Raw genomic sequence first — 24,158 nt, 5'->3', positions numbered from 1 at the left:
GGGCTGAACATGAGAGTGAAGGATGGAGTATAAGGGAGCAAAAGAGAGATGGAAATGGAAGGAGATACTTCAGCATCACCCCTCCCCCTTCTTTCTCTCTCTCTCCCTCTCTCTCGCCCCCCCCTCTCTCCCACATACACAGGGTGTCTGAGTCTGAGCACGGTGCCTCGTGAAAGGGCAATTGCAAATGAGCATTGTGATTCTATGTCGTGAGCCTGACAAAAGAAAAGGGGAGGATCGAGTGGGAGACAGCAAAATGACAGAGAGAGGGTACGCTACGTTTGATCTGGACTTGAATCCACTCGCATTGTGTAACATTCTTCACTGTGATCATTTTTAAATGAAGAACTGGAACAGCAAATGTGGTGTTTTACATCTTTCCTGCCCAGCGGTGGACAAAACGCTCTAATGCCTCCAGATATTACTGAAGGTTTAAATCCATTAAGTGTTTATTATCAAAGTTTTTGATTAAATTCAGCCTCACTTCTCGGTTTTCTTTCTTGTCAAAGTCACAGAAATTAATACATTCCTTATATTTACCACACCTCTGAATATTTTAGTACCATAATTTGGCTGAGGGACATTTTGAACTTTGAAAAGGTAGTAAATTACTTTTTGGATGACAATTTTGGGAGCTGTTTCTGCTCTGAGCTTTGGCTGACGGGGGATGGATGTGTGTACGGTGAGCTGGTGCTGTGATTATTTGTCATGTGGGATGCCTAAGCTGCTATCAAAGAAAGGCATTGCCATCTTTTAGGGGTCCAGGGGGTGGACTAGTGACGCAGGTGTTATTACTATGACTGCTGTGGTACCTCCTTTACTAGCATCCCTTGCTGACCCGTACACAAAAAGGGAGGGACATAAACACGCGTCCATTCAGCCGGTCTTTGTCCCTGATTTACTACAAACAGCTTCATTCTGGTGTGTGTGTGTGTGTGTGTGTGTGTGGGTGGGTGTATGTGTGTGTGTGTGTGCTAGTTTTCTTGTGAGGTTAATTCCAAGGAAGTCAAATTTAATTGAGATGAATTGATTTGAATGGAGTTGAATTGATTGTTCGTGTGTGGGTGTGTGTGTGTGCGTGTGCGTGTGTGTGTGTGTGTGTGTGTGTGTGTGTGTGTGTGTGGTGGTGGTGGGGGGGGGGGGGGGGGCATTAATGGCTACCATAAAACAGTACATAAAGGCAGTTCAACTCAACTCCCATGGCGCCCCACAGTCTCATGGTTGTCCACTCTCCTTCAGTCCATTCATAGTCCATCTGTCTCTGGCTTTTTGTCTCTCTGTCCCTGGTCATGTGTTTTTCAGGAATTGTTTTCACATTCATTGCGCAGTAGCTGATAGCAAAGACACGGAGACTAGGATTTTACCAGACAGCGATTAAAGCGAGAATTTGTTTCCTTGGTTGGAAAAACAACTCAGCGGATCAGAGCTTGGAAGTCAGACAGCAAACTGATGGCAAGAGGCAGAGATCTGTGGAGAGCAAGCTCTATCTAGATGGGAAAATAGATCGAGTCCTACCACGATGGAAAACCCATACTTTTGTTGGTTGATTCAAAACACAAGGAGGTTTCTTTCGGTGACTTCATTTAGCAAAGACTGCACCACAGAGCGTGTTACGCCCCCCCCATCTCCGACCTGGAGTCTGAATATGGAAGTCCGTCCTTCATATACAGGGAAGAGCTGGCCACAGCGATATTCCACCTCGCTGTGCTGCAGTGTTCCTTTTCCTGCTGGGATGGGGGCAACGGCGGCAGCGCACAAACATAGGAAATTGGCTGCGACACAAACTCAAGATGACACACAGCTAAAATAATTGATGGAGCAGGATGAGGATGAACTAAAAAGAAGTTTGTTTTGGACATGTTGGCGGATCCCTGCTGAGAAGGGATCTTGAGATCTTCTTGTTTTTTGGTGTTTATGTCCAAAAAGAATAATATATACACAGTAGAATCCTCACCGACTCAAACTGAATTAATTAGTCTGCTTGTGTTCACGGAAAGAATCTGTGTGTCTCACTAGCCTGATCAAACACTTGAACACAAGCATGACTGCCAACATCCCATAATAAGCAAAGACAGCGCACACCGAAAGAGTCGTCAAACAGTAAGGAGACCGGAAGATAATGGCCCGCCCTCACCGGCGTCAACCAACAGTGTTGGCAGCAGCAATTATTACCTTCCACCCAATTCGAAATAAATAAATATTGATCCGGTATTGTTTCCAAGTGAGAGAAAACAGTCACAACAGTAAGCATCATCTTTTCAAGTTGTACAGGATTTCTTGTTGGCGTATTTCATCCTCTTTCATTCGTGGCATGAATTGATTGAAAACTAATCAACTAGGAATAATATTGTGGGTTTATAAATAATATAAATAATAATATAATTACTTTTAAAAATTAGAACATGTTTTGGAAAGGTAGGTTATGACCAAAGGAAAAAAATTGACAAGAAATTCACGATGACATCACCATAAGATCTGCCATTCACCAAATCTGCATCTGGTGCTGATCTGGAAGTCATATTCTGGAATTCAGTGATCCAGAATGTTAATATCTGTAAGGCGATTGAAAACTTCACCAGTGCGAGCCAATAAAATAAAAGTGCTTTGCCTTTCCCTGACCCTGAGCCATCTTAAATTCGAGATTATCCCGTCTTTACACTGAGGGTGAAAAGAGTGGATAAAGAAAGCGTGACTTAAATCCTGGATAAAATCACTCCTCATTATGACTCTTAAACGCACATGAATCCCATTCATTCTCCTCTTGTCTGAATGTATTGTGTTTACCTTCAGCCCAGTTACCCAAACACTTGCAGAACTTATTAGCAGTGCTGGAGGATTAATTGACATTGCTCTGCTGAGTCGCTCATTTATCTCACCACTTAATACTGTTTAATTTCAGCACTGTTGCAGTCCCTCACCACCTGCAGTGTTCTCTGTAATCATCTTACACCCTGAACTGTCTTCATCTGTGCGCTGATTTGAGGATATTTTTTTTTTAGTAAAAGTCCATTCTTTGGGCTGTTTACTGACGATGGAAAACCAAAACATTTTAGGCCTGAAGTAATCTGATTGCATCCTGAAACGCTCAATCTCTTTGTTTATTGCCAAAAAGAGGATCAGATCAACCCAGTCAAATCCTGCTGGAAGCAGACTTACCGAGGCAGCAGCGAATGCATTGTGGCCCTTCTCTTTTTCCTGCCAGTTGTACTATTACAAGAAACCTACAAAAGACCCACCACCTCAGTAATAACTGATTAATAACACTTCTGAATAGTCAACCATCAATCAGGATTAAGTGATCCGATCAAAGAGTCGGCGCTATGACCTCTCAGGTCAACAAAAAACAAATGAGATAAGAGTAAGATAGCAACGCCAGATTCACAAAGTGTGGTTCTATTGTTTTAAGAATCCTTAAATTGCAAGAACAAATATGATGAACGCCAGTTTTACTTTTGCTAGGACACTCCCTTTGAACTCCCTCCGGTGAAAACAAAAGGAGCACCGTGTGTGTGTGACAGATGTCACTGCTGCACAGATGGGTCCAGCAGTCAATGAGATTAAGGGCGTTCAAATGAGATTAGGATCAGGACAGACGGACAAACATACAGAAGGTGTTATTACTTTCACGGAATTGTCAAATTGCATTGAAACAGCTGTAGAAAGCAATATTTAAAATAGATATGTATAATATTTAGATCACTGTAAATGCAGGTTTCAGTTCGGTGCCAATCTTTAACTTTTAAATTGTTGACCTGTCATGTCGGCATCTCCTCAGCGTCATAATATTTTGACAAAAGGCTTTTCAGGCGTGAACCGTGACGATTTCAGGCAGCTCCACATCATTGCACGCGTCGCTTATCTGCAGAGATTCCTTGTTGGGGTTATGATGCGACCTCAGTCCCGTTTGGTTCATTGACACCAGCACACCTGATGAGGTGTGATGTCAGCGCTCTAAAGTGGCGTGATATAGAGAGAGATGCTGCAAGCATGACCCGTCATTCTCAAAGTTTCCTCTCATTCGTGGGGCAGGCGAAATGGGAAGAGAATGTAAAGACAGTCTTCCTCTATGACACCCCGACCCACGTTCCATTCTTCCACCTTCCAGAAACATGCGATATATGGCAACATAAAACGATGCTGCATCTCATATGGACGAAGGAAACGGGACGTTAAGAGAAGCATAGAACACTAATCCTCTGCGAGACAACGTGACAAAGTGATCCCTGGAAGATCGCGCCACATGCCGTCAACACCATTTTGTCGTGAGCCGTTTGACTCGGTGAGGGTGAGAGAAGTGACAGAATGCATCGAGGTGATGAGGAACGATTGGAGAGGCTTCAAAGGACAAAAAAAAAATATATTGAGAGATGAATTAATGAGCTAATGAAGGAGGGAGAGGGATGAACAGAGGGGATGCACAGGGAGAGATGCACAGAAGGGGAGGCAGAGTGACACAGAAGCAGTGAGGGAAGAGGAGGAAATGCAGACGGGGGTGTTTCTATGGGCACTTAGGCAAGATTTGGGGTGAGGGAATCTTGCATCATCGCAGCAGACCAATGAAAAGCCTTGGTTAAAATGTTCAAAGGGAGTGTCCTAGCAACAGCAGAGTAAATACCATAGCGGCCAGTCTCCCATCTTAAAAAACCTTATACACACACACAGCGGTTAATAAGCACACACACATTATCAGCTTCAGTCTATCAAGCTCTTCTTCATACATGCTGCATGAAAGGGTCGATTCATGACGGCACAGCAAACGGCGTGATCGTCATGTAGCGCTTATTGGCTTTAAGCACACTACAAAAATACAATACAAAATTATAGCAATCTAATTTATTGATATAATTTTTATCATTTTTAATTTTTATAAATAATTTATAGAGCATAGTATGTGTGCGTTTACATGTACTGCAATTGTCCTGTCCTGATGCAACTTTGCTCTGGAAGTGGTTTGTTTTTGATTGTTTTCCTGGTTGGAAGCTGGGCAGCTTTGTGAAGTGGTGCTCAGTAACACTCTTACACAAAGAGAAGCTTCTGCATGGATTCTGAGGAATTCTCTGACAAGTTTAACTTGAGCTAATATTATAAATATACTTTCATTTTACAAAAATAATGAGCATGTTCAGATTCACAAAATAAGGAAGTAATAATATATATAAAGTATTTCTGTATCTTAATGGGATATTTCATACAACCATTTCTATAGCATTAACTACTTCATCATGCTTTCTCTTTCTACTTTACAGTGAATCCATCTCTCCATCCGGAGCCCTGATCTCTTCATTCCATCTGACTTGTGCACACTGAGGACACTTGGACAGCAACACGGTTTAGGCAGCATCACCTTCCTGTTGTCCCGCTCATGAATAATGACGCCGGGATTTTCCCACATTTGAAAGATTTTAAACACTTCCCATTCATTTTTTCCCTCCATTCATTCCCCCCCCCCCCCTCCCTCCCTCTCGCCTCCCTGTTTTCCAATCGAGCCACTTGCACCCACCCCTTCTGATCAGCAGCACAATCTGGGGAAATTGTTTTAGCAGGCTGTTTGCAGAGACGTTTGGAAAAATCCCACGCACCTCAAACGCCTGCCGCAGTGAATGAAACGCAGCACCTTTTGGGGTGATTGAGCTATTCCTGATTTATGTGTCGGAATGGGGGGGTGGGGAGCCCATTGCGGCGTTCACAGACTGGCACATCATGTGATGCATGATGCATGTCCTGTGATGGTTCTAGGTCACATACGTCTCGTGACATCATCACTGAAATATGCAGGTATTAATTCACTCAAGCCCTGTTTCTGCTCCGTGTTGTCCTAATATTGTCCTAACGTCTTTGCTGAAGTGGATGTCCGCCGGTGACCGCGGCGCTCTGGCTAAACACCGCAGTGAAAGAGGACAAGCCCCTCGGGGTTTGATGTGGCCGGGACAAATCCAGCTGTCCCTCCCTGCTACTCTACGTCCAGTCCTTCTGTCCACAGGCACCCTCCCTCAGCAAGAGCCCTGCTGAAACCAAGTACCAGTCATTGATCAGCCTCAGACTGGAGTCCAAACCACATCCATCCTCCAGCCTCCTCCTCCTCCTCCTCCTCCTCCAGCAAAGCCGGTTTGCAGCTTCTCTTTCAGGTGCATGGAGTAAAACCCTCTTCCTATTAGCAGAGCTAAAGGGACGGACAAAATGAAGAGAATAAATCCTGGGTGGCATATCTTACCGGCTGGTTGTGCAGGAGGGGAGGATGATGCCTCTGGCTCTTTGCTCTTCCTCCCGTCTCTCTGGACACACAGATGGATGCAGGGAACAAAAAAAAAAGGAGGACGGAGAGAAGCGGAGCACGAGCACCGGCGCCTGTTGTCCGACGAATGAAATGACAGAGGAGAAAGTCTTTGCTTATCTCAGTCTTCCTCGGAGAGACTCGTTTATCCTCGTGAGCCAGAGGGCTGTGGATTCACCTAAACCCTGCCTCACAACCCTCCCTCTTCTGCCGCTCGCTCTCCGCACCGAAGACAGCAGCTGTTGGTCTATGAGAAATAGAACACTGTGTCCCCCCCCCCCCTGCCTCTCCTCTTCTCCTCCTACCTCCCTCGCTCACAAAGACCCCCACCATGCTCACATTCGACATACCCTCACGACACCCCCTCCCCCTTTTGACTAACACTAGCCTGCTGGCAATAAGGGGGGGGGGGGGGCACTGCACTGTGTTCATGAGGGGCAGAGTTGCACTGACATTGTTTCAGCAGCACAGTGACTTGTTTTTTCTGTGCATACAGTGTGAAAGTGAGTCATGGCGAGTCGAGGATGTGCTGTCATGGTATTTTTGAATACTGTGTGGGTGCATGCTGAGGATCGTTTGCCACTGAGCTGCAGAGAGGAAGGAAACTCACATTGCATGTGCTCATAGACGGCGTGTGAGGCTGACTGCTTTACATTCATATATATATATATGCAGCAAACCGGTAAGGACAGAGCAGCTAGAAGAAGCTAATGTTTATGAAACGATTATAACCCTCACTGTTCACTTAGAGGGTAGCAGCCAGGACAAAGGGGCAGGAGTAAGCTAAGCTGCTACTGTGTTTATGTGTGTGTGTGTGTGTGTGTGTGTGTGTTGCGATGCTACAGATTGTCTATAGTTGGTGGGCTTGCACCCAGCTCAGTGCTCGCCAGGGGACTGGAACAGAGCTGAAGACATGATGGGATGCTGCAGCAGATTACTCAACCACACTTAACAGCTAAGTTTAGAGCAGAATCGGGTTCTTGTATTTTGGGTCAGCGAGTAGATTCCAGGTCATCCACTGTGGCTTTTGTTATCTCCCACCACAAAGGAGGTGAGCAAGGGGATGTAGGAACGTTTCATCCATCCCTCTGTTCATCACATTTTGTTTCTGGGCATAACTCAAAGTACACAAAACTTTCTACACTTAACAAACACACACTAAGGTGGTGTGTTTTGTAATTTATGAACTTTTAGCATCTTTATTTTTTCTATTTCCTTGGTTACAAGTTTAACCTAGACTCATTTAAAAAAAAAAGAAAGAAAATCACAAATGTTTATGCCCAAATCTCCCATGTAGTGGAAGAGATGCCTTTTGCCTATTAACATTATGTGTCCGGTAAATCTGTCATATTGGAAAGTAATCATTAGAGTCTGGAGGTGCATGTTCAAAGAAAATCTGAGGAGACGCCATGTTCCAGAATGCTGTGGTTGTGACTTCATCTTGCATTTTATTATGTGTGAGGATGTCAGAGATGCTGAAGCACGAACACGACCAGCAACACACACTTATTCACAAGTCACCGAAGCTCTGTGTGGGAGGGTTGCGGAGTAAAGCCGATGGGCGGATCATTCATGGTGATGAAGCACACCTCAGTCTTTAGTGGGTTTTATGTTGCTGCATTCTGAATAAGCTAAAAGAAATATTTCAAATCGCAAATTGTTATTGTGCATTTCCTCCACTCTAATGACTTCTATACATTTGATTCATTGCTCTTAGCATTTTTAAAAGACAGCAGGTTAGCACCCATCAGTTACTGCTCTCAGTCCCCACGACGATATTCCTTCAAATTCGACGCTTCTCCGGCACACAAACGGTAACATATGCTGGTTTGGTGGGCAGCGGATTAAACGTCATGGTCTGAGCGCTCTGTGTGACCACGCTGACTCATCGTCCTGCCTCTCTAATACAATACACGCTGCCGTTCTACACGCGGCCATCGTTTATTAACTCATCAATGACGTTCTCTTGAAACGATGGAGAGTTGTGGCTGTTGTCTGTGAATAAACATCGTCTGTGACGCGAGGCCGTCCTGGCCAGCTGATCACTCTGCAACACACGCACAGGAAGTTGTTCTCACCACACAATGAAATTCACACCAGTGTGTGTGTGTGTGTGTGTTTGTGTGTGGGTGTGTGTGTTTGTGCCATATTGAAGAACAGAAGCAGCAAGACTTCAGCTGAGACACATGATTGTCACCTGATCTGGTTGCAGCTCTGCAGCGAAAGAGACCAGAATGAATCAATAACTTGTATCCTGGATACCGAGGGAGGATGGTGAGTAAGTCATTTGCATAAGCGCGTAGGGAAAGTTCGCTTCCAGTAAAATCTACTGTATTTATACTCAATGCAATCCCTCAGTACCATTTATTAACTTTAACAGCACAGAGGCGTCTGTCTCCTGCACTTCATACATGAGCAACACAGCAAAGCATCTTGGATTATTTATGTGTTTATTAGATTTTTATTTGTCCCATCCGGCTTGCCATCACATGAATGGCACCACCCTATGGTGTGGAAGCCTGTCCTCAAATGAGATTAGTCTTTATGAAGACATGCTTTCTGAATTATGAAGTGAAAACTGCACTCATGTCATCAAGGTAAAACGGAGAAAAGCGAAACAGCGTTGGTTGGAAAACGCCTGCTCTTACTTCCTGCGCTGCGTTTACACAGACGCAGATGCGGTGGCGAAAACGTCCTTGTCTAGAGCTGAAGACGAGCAAGAAATAGAAATTGATAAGGAGAAAACAGTCTTTGTGAATTATCATTAAATGAGCTCAGAGCTTTCTGCAGGAACGAGATAAAAAAGAGAAAACAGATCAGTGTTGTTTTATTATGAACCGTGTGTTATAAACCTGACCCGATATGTAAAACGTGATCACGTCAAGGTTTCACGATAAAGGTGCAAAGTCTGGTTGAGTTAGTAAATAATAACTATTGGGTAAACTGTTAAAAAAAATCAAGTAGGAATTCAAATGACCAAATTAGGTGTCATGTGTTGTAAATGTGACACAACTTCTACTTCCAACCACAGACACATACACCAGTTTCCCCTTCACCAGTCTCTCCATCCTCTCTTCCCATGCCCCACTGTCTCCTTCCTGTGTCCATTCCTGTCATCTTTTTTTCGAGTCATTGACAAAACTGGTTGCTTGACAACCCCCAACCTCCATCATTCTGTCTCCTCCTTGCATCCGGTCTCCCATCTCAGCCCCTGCAACACCCCCCCGTCAAGCTGACACTGTTAGTACAGTCTGCCTGTGCACTCTCCTTATAAGGGCAAATACATTGACAGAGGCAGAGAGAGGGGGGGGGGGGCTGTACCAGCAGAGCCAGGTAGGTAGGGGGACGGTGGCTGAGAGGGGCAGAAGATGTCGAGGCAGAAAAGGAAGGAGATTCTGGGAGCAGGGGCGGGGCTTTGAATTATGATGTGAAATAATTTTTGAACTGATTTGATAAATATTGTAGCGATCGTGAGGTTTGGACTGTTGTGTGCAATGCACCATGGGAGTTTGGGGTTTATGTTTGTTGGGTCTAGAGTCAAAGGTCTCTCAATGAATCAGTCAACCCAAAGGAATGACGCCTCCTGAAGGTTGAGTGGAGCAGTGCAGAGGAGAGAGACTCCTTGCTGATCTGATTGTCTAAGTGAAAGCACCTGCCTGCAGCTCTTCAGCAGCATCACACTGCGGTTCAGAGGAGAGCAGAGGAGAACGGAGGAGAGCAGAGGAGAGAGCAGAGGAGAGAGCAGAACAGAGCAGAGCAGAGGAGAGAGCAGAGGAGAACACTGTTCAGCTTGGGTCAAACCGCGAAGAAGCCACTGGTATGAATTGACTGATTATAGTAACTCTGGGTGGGAATGTTGGTGCGTTACTGCGTCAATGGTTAGTGATGCATTAATAAAATTGCAGCAATAATGTTGAGCAATGATCATGTGGCCTGCCTGAATGTGATTTCCTCTTTTTTTTTTTTTTTTACTTGTGATTTGTGTTTAAAGTACAATGCGGCAGGTTACTCATTGGGTTGCATTATTTTGTGTTAAAGTAGCCTAACGGTGTGAAGATCTAAGGAAATGTATGGGGTGTTTGACAGCAAATAGGCACTTCAAATCATTTGCGTTAAAGTGACACTGTGAAAGCATATCATCTGAATTTGAGTTAGTTATACTGTAAAACAGTATCAAAGCATGGGCATTAAGAGGAATTGAGATGTTGCTTCCTTTTTTGGTGACTGTACATTTGTTTTCATTTGAAGGTTTACAACCTGATATTCCTCCAAGCACAAATAAAATTGGAGAGAGAAGAGAGTTGTTCCCGTGCATGTTTAAGGTTGACCAGGCCCGTTTCAAGTTGGGGCAGAAGCTGAACGAAAAGTAAAGGAGAACTTGACAATGTTAGTTTAATGGTGTTATTTGTGTTTTGCTTTGCTGTGCTTCTGGGGATTTGTGAGTTTAGTTCGGGGGTACTCGACTTAAGAGGCCAAGAGGGCCACATTTAAACCGCAACAGGTGCAGAGGGCCGCAAATGATTAGTAATGTATATTTGTACTATTTTATTTATTACTATTACATATTTACTACTGATGTGTAATATGCTGTCTTGCTATTAATTTTAATGCATTCCAAAACATCATTTGATTAAAAAATGTAGCGTAGCAACTGCGTTTCCAAGAAAGTGTTGGTCAAGCTGACGTTTTATTAACACTGGAGTGAAGAGCTTTGCATTGATGACATTCATAACGTTTGCTTATTCCTAGTGGGAGCTCTGAGTCTGCATTTCACAACAATATAACAAACGATTATGTTTTATTTTTAACGAGACCCTAGGCAATGCCACTGTCTGGGAGGAAAAGGCATCTTGACCTTTTCGTGTGTGTGTGTGTGTGTGTCTATCAGGACGCCTGTTCTGGCTGTGAGGACAGGACAGGTGCTAATTGGGTCTGGGAGCTTCTGAATGGAGGCGCCAGCCATGAATGGAAGTCAGTGCGTAGAGCCCCATGTGATCCGAGGGTGTGCTCGCTGCATAAACACGCCCCCTACTTGTGTCTCTCTTTAGATAAATAGAGCATCGTTTTGTTGCAGGCAGGGGGATGACACTCCTTTGGGGAAATGGTGCAGGGACAGAGATGCAAAAATATTTAAAGCCCCTGAATGGAGCAAAAAAAAAAAAAATAGAAAAAAGGAGGTGACAAGAAAGGAATTAAAGCGACACAGCACAGGCCTGCTGAGTGTGTCAGCAGGAACACAAACGAAGCAGGCGGGGGTGTTAATAGAATGGGATTTATGTGTTTGTTCCAGATTATTATCAGTGTGAAACATCTGCTTTCGTTCATCTTTATCAATCTGAGCGCAATACCTACTTTACACTGATTAATTCCCCCCACAGGGACTAAACTGAAACTCAACATGGAACACATGAGCAGAATGTTTTACCAAATCTATTTTTAGAATACAAGCATGTCTGTGAATCAACATCTCTTTCTAGGGATTGGAGAATTAGGGAACATAAATGCTGAGGTGTGAGGCATCAGAGTTATTCCTGGTTGTGTAAAGATGTTTTGAATGCAGAGAGGGTGTCTGTAGGGTGAGTACATTGAGGTACACTCAGGATCGAGGCCACAGATCTGAACACAACAGTACCTCCAGTTCTGCTGTGTAATTCTTCTTTCTGTTGCTCCTGTGTAGGTGGAGGGGGGGGGGGGGGGGGGGCAACCCACGTGCATCATGTGCACGCCATATTTTAATGTTTATAATAAGTTGCAATAGAGTTGCTGATTTTTTAATGCTAAATGAATGCCCCACGATTTGGCGCATGTTTCAAGCATTTTAGTTCAGGATGCTTCCTTGCAGAATCATTTATTTTGAGGATCCCACAAATGTACATTCATTCTCGTTATGCATTAAAAGCAGGGGTCAGATTTCCCTTTAGACAGGTAGATATGTAGATATAGCTTGGCCTGTGCAGGATTGTGTGTTGACTTTCATAAAATTAGTAATATTGGGATGTTACTAGGTAGGTAGAGGTTAGCATGTTATGTGAATATGTGTGTTTGCATCAGCGCCAATTCTTGCGGAAGCGTCGCTGGTGGGGGGGTTGGGTGCCCCAGAAACTGGCAACTGCCCCTCACCCTCCCCCCCTAACTTGGGCACCCACTAAAACAACAACGGAAGGCGAGAGGAGAGGAAAGCCTGGAAGAAGAGATGGAAAGATGGAAAGATGCCAGCATGTCTTCCCCTTGGCGCCCGGATGATCCTCGTGGCTGCCTGCTCTGTGCAGATCCATTTAAACGCTATCAGTTGAAAACAGATCCTGGATTAGCACAGCTTTAAGGGTTGAGTGTGCGTATTCCCCATAAAGCCGGTAGTAAAATCACATATTGTACTGTACACCCAGCTATGTCTCCATTTGTGTCTAGAGGAAGGTTCCCCAGTTGTCCAGACCTCCTCTTCCCCCCCGTTGAGGCGTAGCTGATTATCATGCATTGTTGTTCCTATTACTGTTAATGTGAATTATAACGGACCGATGGAGGCGCCCTTTGGCCCCTAAACTCCCAATGACAGCAGTGGGAGTAATGTATACATGAGCCCAGTGGGGACAAACCAGACAAAGACAAAAGCTTGCCAGACTGTGTGTTGATGGAAGTGGAAAGGACAAAGCAAGCCTGGGGGGGGGGTTATGGGTCCACATGCATCATGAGGAAATTAGTTTAGTTTGAATCTAGTCAAGCCTGACAGAGAACGACATAAGGTCAGGATACTGGGCGACCTTTCATACTGTTATTCTTAAAAATGTCTGAGTAGTGTAAAGTGAGTAGAGTAAATAAAATACTTTGGCTCCAGAAACGTTGCTATTTATGAGCGTCTATATTCAGTAATTGACAAATGATATAATCCATACACCCTTTGTGTCACGGACCACGGCAGGAAAAACCCCAAATGCACGACAGTAGAGTGGGGATCCAAAAATGGAGCTTTATTTTTTGTTGCCGGGTGGTCAGTCCAAGCCAGCGGATAATGACTGACGTGGTGCAGGTGAGGATGGGAGCACAGGTGACGGGAATGAACTGATTGCAGGAGCACCGGGAGGGGAAGACAGGGAGAGCTCGTGGGTGAATGAAGCAGGCCTGCCTCAGGGTGTGACACTTTATTACATTTTCTGCCTCTAATTCACTGCATGGCTACTGGTTGATTCTAATTTGCTGGATGGTGTTTGGGGGGGGGGGGGGCAGGAGTAGGCGTTCTACGTTAATGTTGCACAGGAGATTGAGACTATGAATAACTGTTGAGATTAATGATTAACATTTTGAATCTGTGGTTTTGTGTTTGAGATGGACCCTGACATTGTTAGATTAATTATTCGGTGTTAAAATAAGTAATCTGGACGTTCTGTCTAACTAGTAACTACCGGTACTCATTCCCCTCGCCGAAGGGGAGGCGAAGGTATTGCAATTGGGTCTGTCTGTTTGTTTGTCTGTCCGCGCGCATAACTCAAAAACTAGTAACCCAATCGACTTGAAAGTTTTACACAAGCAAGGTTCTGTCTGTGGCTCGGTCCTCCCCGAGAATGGCATTGATCCGGATCTGGAACCAGATTCTAGAAATATTTTTACATCTGGAATTGTGCCTGTGCTGTAACATGGGAGTTTCACTTTAAGAGGGAGGAACACAAATGGCATTATGGGAAAAAGAGTCCAGATGGTGTCTTGTAGGACACAGGAGGCAAAAATATTACTTGACATTACTGAACCAAGGACTGTAATTAAAAGTTGCCAAACAAAGATGAACGTGAGTCCAGTCGTTCATTTCAGGGGTGCAACATAAAAGTTGTATCTTTCCCCGTTCCGGAGCAGCAAGCTAGAGCAGGTTTGGCCCCTCTGATCCGGAAGCCCTGTTTACTGTCTCACAAGATCCAATAGTCTATTGGAGGCGAGGGTCTGCAATCTCTGATTGTCTTTCTAGTTACAAATAGCAATGGATCTAGCAAATGATTTTAGCTCCACTTGCTGGACAGTTTGGGAAAGCGCACCCTGCTTGGTGGCACAGACCGTACCTTTTTACAGAATTCTTCAGCGGTGTGATATTTGTTAATTGTGAGGTATTGGAAGTATTTCTTAAGGACAAAAGATGAATCATTTTAAGTCAGCATGCTGTCACGTGACTGTAAAGCTCTCCAACACGGCCAAACTGAAATGACTGTACTCCAGCTTGACCCGTGTTTACTGCAGTTTTCATATTTACTCCTTATACTACTAAAACACCAATCTGATGCAGCTTCTCTCGTGTTTGTCTTTGTGCATCGTTAGGATTCTCCTTTTCCCTCGGTTCTTTGATTATATCTCGTTTTAGAGGTGTTTATTCAATAATGAGTCAGGATTATAAAACAAATCAAGTTTACTGAAGGTTTTCAGTAAGTACAAAGCTGGTAAAGAAACACAGCGCTGGACTCTCCCACAGACGCAGAAGCAAAGAGTCCCGAATGTTCTACGGCGGCGATCAATATAGTGGGTGTAAAAACACTCTCCTCCTGGGATGGGCCGTTAGGCAACCTGTGCATAGTGAGCGTGCTGCATAACTCAAACATCCAACAGCATCGTGGTCTCGTGTTCCATGCATGTACCGGTACCCTAATCCTAACTAAAGCAGGGCCAGCGGCAGCCCCTTAACTCTACATAAAGCCACTACGTTAGCGCTACCTTATACTGAGCAGACACAACTCCGCCATCTTGTCCAGTTTGCTTTGTTCGTGCGACGCTTAGCAAGTATTTATTTTCCCCAAGAAAAGCAACCTTACAGTGAAAACATTTTAATAAGTTACTATTCATGTTTATCAAAACGCTGAAATGTGACTTTCAACATGTCCGGGTTCAAACTAACCGATTTCCAGAAGACTGAATACTTCCTCAATCCACAGCCAAAAACAAATGGCACGATGTAACACAATCATGAATAGATAAGACCGTTGCTTTTAACACAGAAAATAAAGGTTTTAAAAAAAAAAAGATCTTCTGTAACTTAGTCTTTGTTTCAGGTCACAAAATATCTGCAAAAATCAGTATCTGTATTTTGTAGAATAATCCTTCGGTGAAACCACCAGACCTCTTCCTTTTCTTGCTCCACGGTAAACAGTTTCAACAATGTCTATCATCTCCTGCTTGTCCTCCATTGTCCAGTTGATCTTGTTGTTGTTACCGGTGCCCAAATCAATCATGATGTGTTTGTTCCTGGAAAACACAAATCACCATATCAAGACCTGATACTGCAGTACGACAAAATTAACCCCATAACGCCTCATACAGCGATTAAGTTCATTACAATTCTAATGTAAATGAATACTTTAAAGTAAGGAAGTACATTTTAACTATTTGTACAATGACTATTCTGAAATGTAGAGTGTGTTCTAACCTGAAAAAGAACATGACGGTGCAGGGGTCGTACAACTCGTACATCTTGTTGAAGTCAGGCACTTCGGTGATGTCCACCAGGTAAATGACCGCAAAATTCTTTACCTGTCAGGATGCGCAAAGAGTATAATCTGTTTTTTTCAAATACGGTTGCTTTTATTGCTGCAGGCACAACAATGCAAAAATCACATTGGGAATTTAGACAAAAATTGCTAGCAGTTAGCCTGAATTTAATGTGTAGATTCAGAAGTTGAATAAACAATGAACTGGGAATATTATATTCAACTTTTGCCTCTGAACCCTGCATGTCTCTCTACATGCTCGGAAGCACGCGCTTCCTGCGAAAAAAGCCGCTTTTGAATTATATTCAAAGAGAAATATAGATGATTATTGAATGTTTAACTCAAGATGAAGACAAAAGCTTTGGGTTCCAAATAAGGAGCAACAACAGTCAACAGAAGTGACCTTTTAATTCATCAGAATCGCTCCCATTTAACCTGGGTATAAAACGTTTTGACGTGTAGTCAAGATAAAAGAATAAATGAAGGAAAATAATCAAATCAATGATGTAATTGGTATGATTATCCATAAGCTATTTCTTTATCAACATACAAAAGTTAGTGTATTTATTTTTACTGCGATATCAAACTTACTCAAGTGATTCTGTAGCTGATATAAAATGCTATCAGAGGTAAGTGTGCAGCATCTTCATGAATTTAATTTATTGCTGCCTAAGATCAATGTCATGCATTTTACATTACATTTTACACTGAAACGCAATAAGCCTGTGAATACTTTTGGGAATTCTAAGGTCAAAACTGTGTGTTTTACTACGTTTGTTGTTGTTCCGATACAATATGTGTAAATGTACTATGCATCGTCCACCAGTAGGGGGTGCTACGGAGAACGTATCGACAAACGCTGCTCGTTCTAGCACACACATGGCATATATCGGCATTAATTAGAGTCGAATCGCACCTTTTCAGCGATACTATAGAGAACTTCGTCCATTTTCATACATGTTGGGTCCCAGTCGTGTCCGAAGCGAATCACGAGGACTCGGTCCTCCTCGGACAAAATGGCTTGGTCGACCTGCCAGCCATTGTGGAGATGTGGTAGCATGTACGACATCGTGAGCGTTAAACTGTCGAGTGAGAAACAGAAAACAACCACTAAAGACTTGGGTTTCACAAGACACGAGATTAAATCAGAATTCATGCCCCACAAAAAAAAAATATATCAAGATTTCCGCTAGAATATTATGATGAAAAATACACTTAGCCTGCTAGCTAACTAGCTACTGCGTTTAAATTAATGTTAGCTGAAGAACTATTACCCTTTCTAGGAGGGTAGAAGGTGACACCGCGTAATTATTATTTAATAAACACTTACTTTACGACTCAGATCTTTGCGTATTATGTGGCTCAATAAATTGTCTCGGCAAAACGTAGCTAAATACAATATGGTACAAAACTCTTCTTCTTCGTCGTCTTCTTCTTCTTCTTCTGTCTTTTTGTATTTTGCTGTTGTAACCTGATGCGCTTTACCGCCCCCCTCTGAATTGGAGCGCGAGCCGAGCTTTTCGCGATAAACGATAACAAAGCCTTGTATCTTACTTTTTACAACTTGTACATTTTCTTAGACTTTGAGCATAATTTGTCCCCCAGTTTAATCACCGTCTATCCTGCTTGTATTGGTGACAGTGAAAGATTACATGGCTGTTTTCCACGTGCTACAACACTCACATCTGCTTGTTTGGTATTTACAGACTTTTTTTTAAAAGTCTACTAGTTTCTCTCAATCATACTTTTTAATACTATACTATACAGTATTTGTATTAAAACATACATTAATAATAAAACAATGCATTTGAGCCCATTTCCTGAGTGCACCCATCATTCTAAAATCATTTTCTGACAATTATTTAATTGTAATGACGTTTTTGATACTTCAGCATTCTTCAGTTAACTGAAGAAAAAAAAAAACTGCAGAAATTAAACTTAAAAACCTTGTACAGAACAATTATTCTTTATTATATAAAATGTGAAATATATGAACTTTGAAATAATAAAAGGTGCTTTTCAAATGAAATATTTTTCCAAAGAAAGAATTTCACATTTACGGTCAAATAAATGTAAATAAATGATTGGCAAGATTGCAAATTCATTTTAGTACATATTAAGAAATACATAAGTTTTACCTATGCAACACGATATAATCAGAAAGCAGACAGTTTTCAAACTGTTTGTTTAGAAAGAAACAAACACCTGAGCTGCGCCTGCGTGTGTGTGTGTGTGGGGGGGGGGAGCTGGTGCTTCCTTAAGTAGTCAAGGAATCCTAGCTATGAGGGACGATACCATCGTACTGCAGTTTGTGTGCAAACATCGCATCAAATCTCTTTAAATTATACACTGCACACATTGTACATGTAAATGTAAAGCTCATAACAAATGCATGCTTGATAAAATATTGATTTTTAAAACATTTTATTGCCTCATTTCCCCTTCTACAACTTCCACTGGTCTCCACTGCTCTAAAATACAAAAATGCACAGCAACAAGAAATCAGATGTGGACCATGACTAATTTCCATCACATATTATAGACAATGGATCTATTAAATTAAATATTTAATAGTCAGTTCAGCTACAACACGAAATATTTATCATTGTGCAATTCATTACAGTACAAACAAAAAAATAAAACAAACCAAGTTTCAAAAGTTGTCAAACTCTCCAGTCTATGACATAGCAGCATATTATGGCACTCCTTAGAAAGAGCATGAATCAACATCAATCATCAATGTATATCTATTTTTAATTTCACCACTTAAATACACACTCAAATTACTGTGGTTCCAAATGTTCAGTAGCAGAGCCAGACAGCTCCACAGCAGACGACTTGGGAGGGGAACACGTGATTGCTTCACAAACATCGATAGCCAAACTGTGCAATAAAATTAAGAGCAATTTACTAACTACCGGCAACACTGTGAATCATCCCTTTTAGAGCTGGTATAATTGTGTATGGCTGTTTGTACATTGCACAAGCTTCAGTTTTGAGCCGTCTCTGCTGAAAACCATCCCCCACCATGTTCTCGAAGTCCTTCCGAATAAAACCGGCTCGTTAAACAGTTCAGGTGAGATCATAGGTCTCATCGACCCGCAAAAAAGGCCGGCAGACGGCAAAACGAACAGTCGCATATTTTTCCAGAGACAAAATGACTCGACCATGTGGTTCGCTGATTCAACCCGCCCAATGTCTAGAGAAGCATATCCATAGTCCATCAATATTCCATAATAAGGCGACATGGAAAATCCTGTGCACAATAATGTCTCCTAATCCCTGAGAAGCACTGGTGCTCTTCCGGAACAAGACAGTGTCGGGATGAGGTACAGTCGGCTGAAACTGTACTCCTGGTGCTCCTAGTCCGTGGGATGCTCCGGACAGGACCGATTCACCTCAAACCACTCGTCAATGCACCTGTAAAGATTAAGAGGAGGAATAACAGGAGCGTTATTACCTCCGCCAAGGAGGTTATGCTTTTAACAGCATTTATTTATTTGTTTGCTTGTTTGTTTGCAGGATTGCTGAGAAACTGCTGAATGGATCTTGATTGGGGGGGATCTGAAGACGGGTCTTGGTCTAAATTAGATGCAATTTAAAATTTTGAGAACGATCCGGACACAATATATATATATATATATATATATATATATAATCCGGATTTTCCCATTTATTTATAATGGAGGATTAAAAAAAAAAATCTTTTAAAAATATGCATTCAATTCACTTTAATTCAAAATGTCTTCTGGATCAGATCCAGAATGAGGTCAGGAAAGAATTATTACATTTTAACATTAAAAACTCAATTTATAGATTAAAAAATCCGTGAAAAATACACATCAACTCTGATTCACTGTTACTTTTCATGGTTGGTGTATAAAAGATACCAAGAACAATTTAGAACCTTTTGATGACGATCCAGATCACCATGTGGACGGTGTAAATGGAGGGAGATTTCTACTGCACAGACATGAGATTAGTGTCTTCTCCTCTCGGGAAGTAAACAAATGTCTGCATTTGGCTTACAAACCTTAACTTCTAAATATGTACACGCGCATTTCAAGTTCAACGTTGTCAAGTTATACTACTCCTAAATGTTTATTGATGCGTGTGTGTTTACCCTTTATGGTAGATGCAGAGACAGGGCAACCTGGCAATGGTGTCTCCCTGCTCCAGCTCTTCCAAACATATTGCACATTCCCCAGAGTCTCTGGACAAAATGTCCTCTGAGAAAGATAAAACAGAAAAGCTGAGAATTATTATTTATTTATTTTTTAAACACGTGTGTGTGTGTGTGTGTGTAATCATTTATCAGATCTTCAGTTTAATTATAAGCATCCTGAATAACAACCTAACTATCTGTTTAACCTTTGGAGCCTGATTACCTTCTGCCATCTGTGCCTGGTTCATTTACTTTCACTAATTTGCATTAGCTTAATGATGGTTGGACATATGGCTACTCTTGATCAGGACTTGTTGCGTGACAGCTTCAGAATTTATCAAACTTTGATGGGTAAAAAATATATGATCTTTTATCAACCTAGAAAAAAACCATCTGATGAGATAAAACTAGAAAACATTGAAGCTACTTTTCAGGTCACTGTTTACCTGCATGTTAATTTATCACAGCCCCTAATGTCAACACCTGAGGCACAGGAATAAGACAGTTGATTGGTTTACATGTACATACATAACAAAATGAATCCTGCAGGAAAGGTGAAATAGAAACCTTTCACATGTACTTCAAATATATTTTTTATTTCCCATGAAGGTTGGCGCAACACTTTCCCAATTTCCACCCGCAAACTCACGCAATGAGCAAAACTGAAGCTTAGCGCATGAGACGCATACAAACTTCGTATTTATCGTGCATGCTGCTGTGGCTGCGCACCAGACGGAAACAAAAATGTGGGCGCACGTATCCAAACGTGCATGAGCACAAAAATGGGGCCGTTTGCACCTACCAGTGAGGCGTCTGTGCAGGAAGTAGTTCAACCATTTTTTGCCAGCCTGAGCATGGAGCTGTATGTTCAGCCTACAGGCGCAAACACACAGTTGGTGGAACTCTAAACGTATGTAAATGTGCAGCTGCATCGTATTCAGCTGCACATTTACATACGTTCATGTTGCCCTAAGTGACTTCCAGTAGAGGTGCATCTATGCAAAAACAATTTAATTATTGATTTTTGCATCATTCTCATGATCTACTTTTTTTTTTTTAACACGAGTTAAGAGTCATTTTTTTAGGTACTTTTATTCGCAGAATTTATTGATTTTCAAGCTGTAAATATATATTTTTTTCTTGTAAACTTTTTTTAATGCATTTAGATAAATCGCTTGCATCACGTGGCTTACGAAGTAATACGTTAGAGTTAATAATAAAGTAGATTAATATAATAAACTAGAGGGGAACTCAGAGCCTCGACTGAGGCAGCAACTTGTTTCCAGGATCCGCTTTTTAATCCGAGATTCGCCTGAATATCTAATCACCAAGATTTTGCAGACAATTAACTTCCTGAGATAATCTGCTTATTGATGAACAAACAGATGGCAATAGAAGCATAACCTTCTTGACAGGGAAAAAATGTTTCAGTGTTTCTCAAAGTATGGGTCAGGACCCTCCGGGGGGGGGTCCTGAGATGAGACAGAAAAATAAAACCCCAAACTGTTATCTTGTCTGGGATTTTCCTAACTGTTGCTGATTTCCTACACAATGCTGAAGGCTCTTCAGGATCCTGGAAATCTTTTAAAATTTCACAAACTATGAATGAAAAATGACTCATGACTGCATAATGCGTGTGAACATGTGATGAGGGTTGCCATGTAAAGACTGTTTTTTTTTTATTTCACCTGCCGCATGGAGAAAAGGTGAGAAGTGTGGTGCTGCAACTTTTACTTTCATAAAAAGGTAGCTAAAATAAATATCAAACATTTGCAGAGTCAGCGCGACGGACAGCTTTATCATTTTCAGAAATACTGTCTGGTTATTTTCCAATCACAATGAATGATGTCTTACTGTTGTAGGTGAGGCGTGTTTTGCTGAAACACATGAGCAGGTGCTTCTCTATTTCGTCTGATGCCATAAACTTCGAGCAAACAGGACAGTGGAAGCCTGAGGGAAAGGCAAAGACAAAGTGTTTTACACTCTGTGTGCTCTAACACTCTTACACACTGCTTACCTGATCACACACTTGTCTGTGCAGGTCTATTACAGTACATGAATCAGACATTTAATTCGTAGTTTGACCCGGATGCCGACCCTGTGCGTCTTCTCGGCTGCATTACTAGGCCGGATGCCCCTCGACCGTGGAGAGACGCTAGCCTCATGTTAGCGCCGCAAAGAGAAGGGCAACAAATGCACCACATATTCAGTTTAGGCTTTTTGCCGGTGTCTGTCTGTTAGCAGCATAACTCAAAAGGTTACAGATGGATCTTGATGAGATTTCAGGAAATGTTGGGAATGTTATCAGGAACAGACGATCCAGAAATGATACTGGATTCTGGGTCACTTAAAAAAAAAAATATATATATATATATATATATATTGCAGTCAATGATCACGACCAGGGGAGGCTGAGGTGCTAGCGGAGGTCTGGGCTCTCTGAGTGTTTCCTAATTATCACTGCTTCTGCTGTTTTGTTTTCTTTTTCAAGGGAGGTGAGGAAATAGAGCAAGTCTGTCGCCACAAAGTCAGTTCCTGTAGACGAGAGCATCACAAGGATCTGACGAGCCAAGGTTCTTAATGATTACACCTCCTATCAGAAAAATGAGCTGTGCCGGTAATCAGAAAGTGTGTGTGTGTGTGGGGGGGGGGGAGCAAGGAAGGCATTTATATCTTCAATTGCCTTCTCTTTTAAAGAAACAGGGCATGTTAGAGTGTGGTAACATTAATTTGAGACCGATTCATGGTGTACTGGTCAGAAAACAGCCCACCAGTTGGACTTGTGGAGATACAGGAAGTCTGGGTCGGTGCGTGTGTGTGTGTGTGTGTGTGTGTGTGTGTGTCTGTGTCAGGCAATGTGTAACCAGCAGGAAGCTCTTATCTGCTGACCTACATTACGCACTCTTCTCCCTCAGCCAGGGTGAAAAACAAGCCAGTTTTACAAGACAAAGCGAGACAGATGGCGACGGAGGCTAGAAGGAGCCACCTGTGGCTCCAAGAACGGAGCAGAGGAGCCCAACAAAGGACTCAGACACCTCTGTTCCCATTGTGCCAGGTATCGTGCGTTACACATGGAAAAGTACTGAGCATCTTGGGTCAGTAACGTACGCAATACTGCGCCTGGGCATCATAAACACGTGTCGCACTTTTGTACACGAGAATCATAAACACCAGAAGGTATTACAGGTGTGTCACAAGAGTGTGAACATTTCTGATAATACCAGGGACATAGTGAACGGAATAAAGTGAACCACTTTGTACACAAAGTACTGCTAAAGTGTAGTACAGCTGCATAACTGAACAATAACACCTGAACAGCTTATCCTACCTCCCAGCAGGCGGGGCGACAGGTGGGCCGGTAGGGACCCTATGAGCAGCCGGTGGCCCTCCGGGGCCAGCTGGTCCTCGTCGCCCTCCGTACCGTCCAGACTCTCATTGAGGACCTGCGACCCCGACGATATGCTGATCCCGGTGCTGGCCGCCCCCCCCCCTCCTCCTCCTCCCCCCGTGTACCGGATTCGGGGGCCGTCCGGCCCGTTGGTGTACCTGAAGCCCGCGATGCGTTCCCCTGCGCTGGAGTTTCCAGATGGCACGTCGGAGCTGGAGTAAGCCCGGGCTCTGCCCTCAAACATCGGGCTGCTCTGCTTGCCTCCCATGCTGCTTCGGGCCTGTTCGGACGCGTGTTTATACAGCGATGTCTGAAACACGGACACCGACAAACGACTGACCTGACTGGTGGACAAAAACAAAGGAGGACATGGCGAGCGGCGCGCTGTGCGTAAAGTGCGCACTCACTGACGCGTAACTTGATTTCCAGATGGTCGGGGTTTTTTTTTTTTTTTTTTTTCTTGGCAGAGCCCTTCCCTTTTTTCCCCCAACAATGGAAATGTTGTTTTTAAAAGTGTCTCCAGTTATTAGTCCTCAGTCCCTTCCCTCCAGACGAGGACGTGGCCGTGCGTGTTGACCTCCAGCCCATCTGCTTTAAGTTTGTTTTTGTGCTCAACTGTTGCCGGACTGGAGGAAAAAAAAAAAAAAAACAGAAGAGCATGGATTGCTCTCCTCCCCCCACGAAGCCATCGCGTCAAGTTGATCAAAGTTCACCAGAATAAGACAAGCCGGCCTTCAAAGTAAAAGCGGTGAGTTTACTCCACGACCATCTTTACTTCTGGGTACTTTCTCCATTTGGTATTTTTCATTTAAGACATGAATTATAATGTCATGTGCTGTTTACATACAGTCGGTGCTGGAATCAGTAACATTACAGTAA

The 24,158-nt window shown here is 42.9% G+C and overlaps 2 protein-coding genes across 3 annotated transcripts; both read right to left on the bottom strand.

Annotated features, from left to right (window-relative positions):
• Positions 1 to 14,678: 14,678 nt before the first annotated feature.
• On the bottom strand, positions 14,679 to 17,166 carry txnl4a (thioredoxin-like 4A). The gene is made up of 4 exons (XM_068747267.1): positions 17,057 to 17,166; positions 16,643 to 16,808; positions 15,666 to 15,769; positions 14,679 to 15,484 (listed from the first exon to the last, which is right to left on the bottom strand). Exons 2-4 carry the CDS (start codon positions 16,793 to 16,795, stop codon positions 15,313 to 15,315), a joined length of 429 nt encoding a protein of 142 aa, XP_068603368.1. The 5' UTR covers positions 16,796 to 16,808; positions 17,057 to 17,166; the 3' UTR covers positions 14,679 to 15,312.
• A 564-nt stretch (positions 17,167 to 17,730) lies between these two features.
• On the bottom strand, positions 17,731 to 23,883 carry znrf2a (zinc and ring finger 2a). 2 transcript variants are annotated; one of them, XM_068747187.1, is made up of 5 exons: positions 23,687 to 23,883; positions 23,220 to 23,614; positions 21,746 to 21,841; positions 19,850 to 19,955; positions 17,731 to 19,146 (listed from the first exon to the last, which is right to left on the bottom strand). In XM_068747187.1, exons 2-5 carry the CDS (start codon positions 23,545 to 23,547, stop codon positions 19,089 to 19,091), a joined length of 588 nt encoding a protein of 195 aa, XP_068603288.1. In that variant the 5' UTR covers positions 23,548 to 23,614; positions 23,687 to 23,883; the 3' UTR covers positions 17,731 to 19,088. The 2 variants fall into 2 exon arrangements, with proteins under 2 accessions (XP_068603288.1, XP_068603289.1); XM_068747188.1 differs by having other exon boundaries at positions 19,850 to 19,978; positions 23,220 to 23,883.
• Between the last annotated feature and the right edge of the window lie 275 nt (positions 23,884 to 24,158).

Source organism: Brachionichthys hirsutus, chromosome 13, assembly GCF_040956055.1.
Source record: "Brachionichthys hirsutus isolate HB-005 chromosome 13, CSIRO-AGI_Bhir_v1, whole genome shotgun sequence".
NCBI lineage: Eukaryota > Metazoa > Chordata > Actinopteri > Lophiiformes > Brachionichthyidae > Brachionichthys > Brachionichthys hirsutus.
This window is presented reverse-complemented; position numbering and strand designations above follow the sequence as displayed.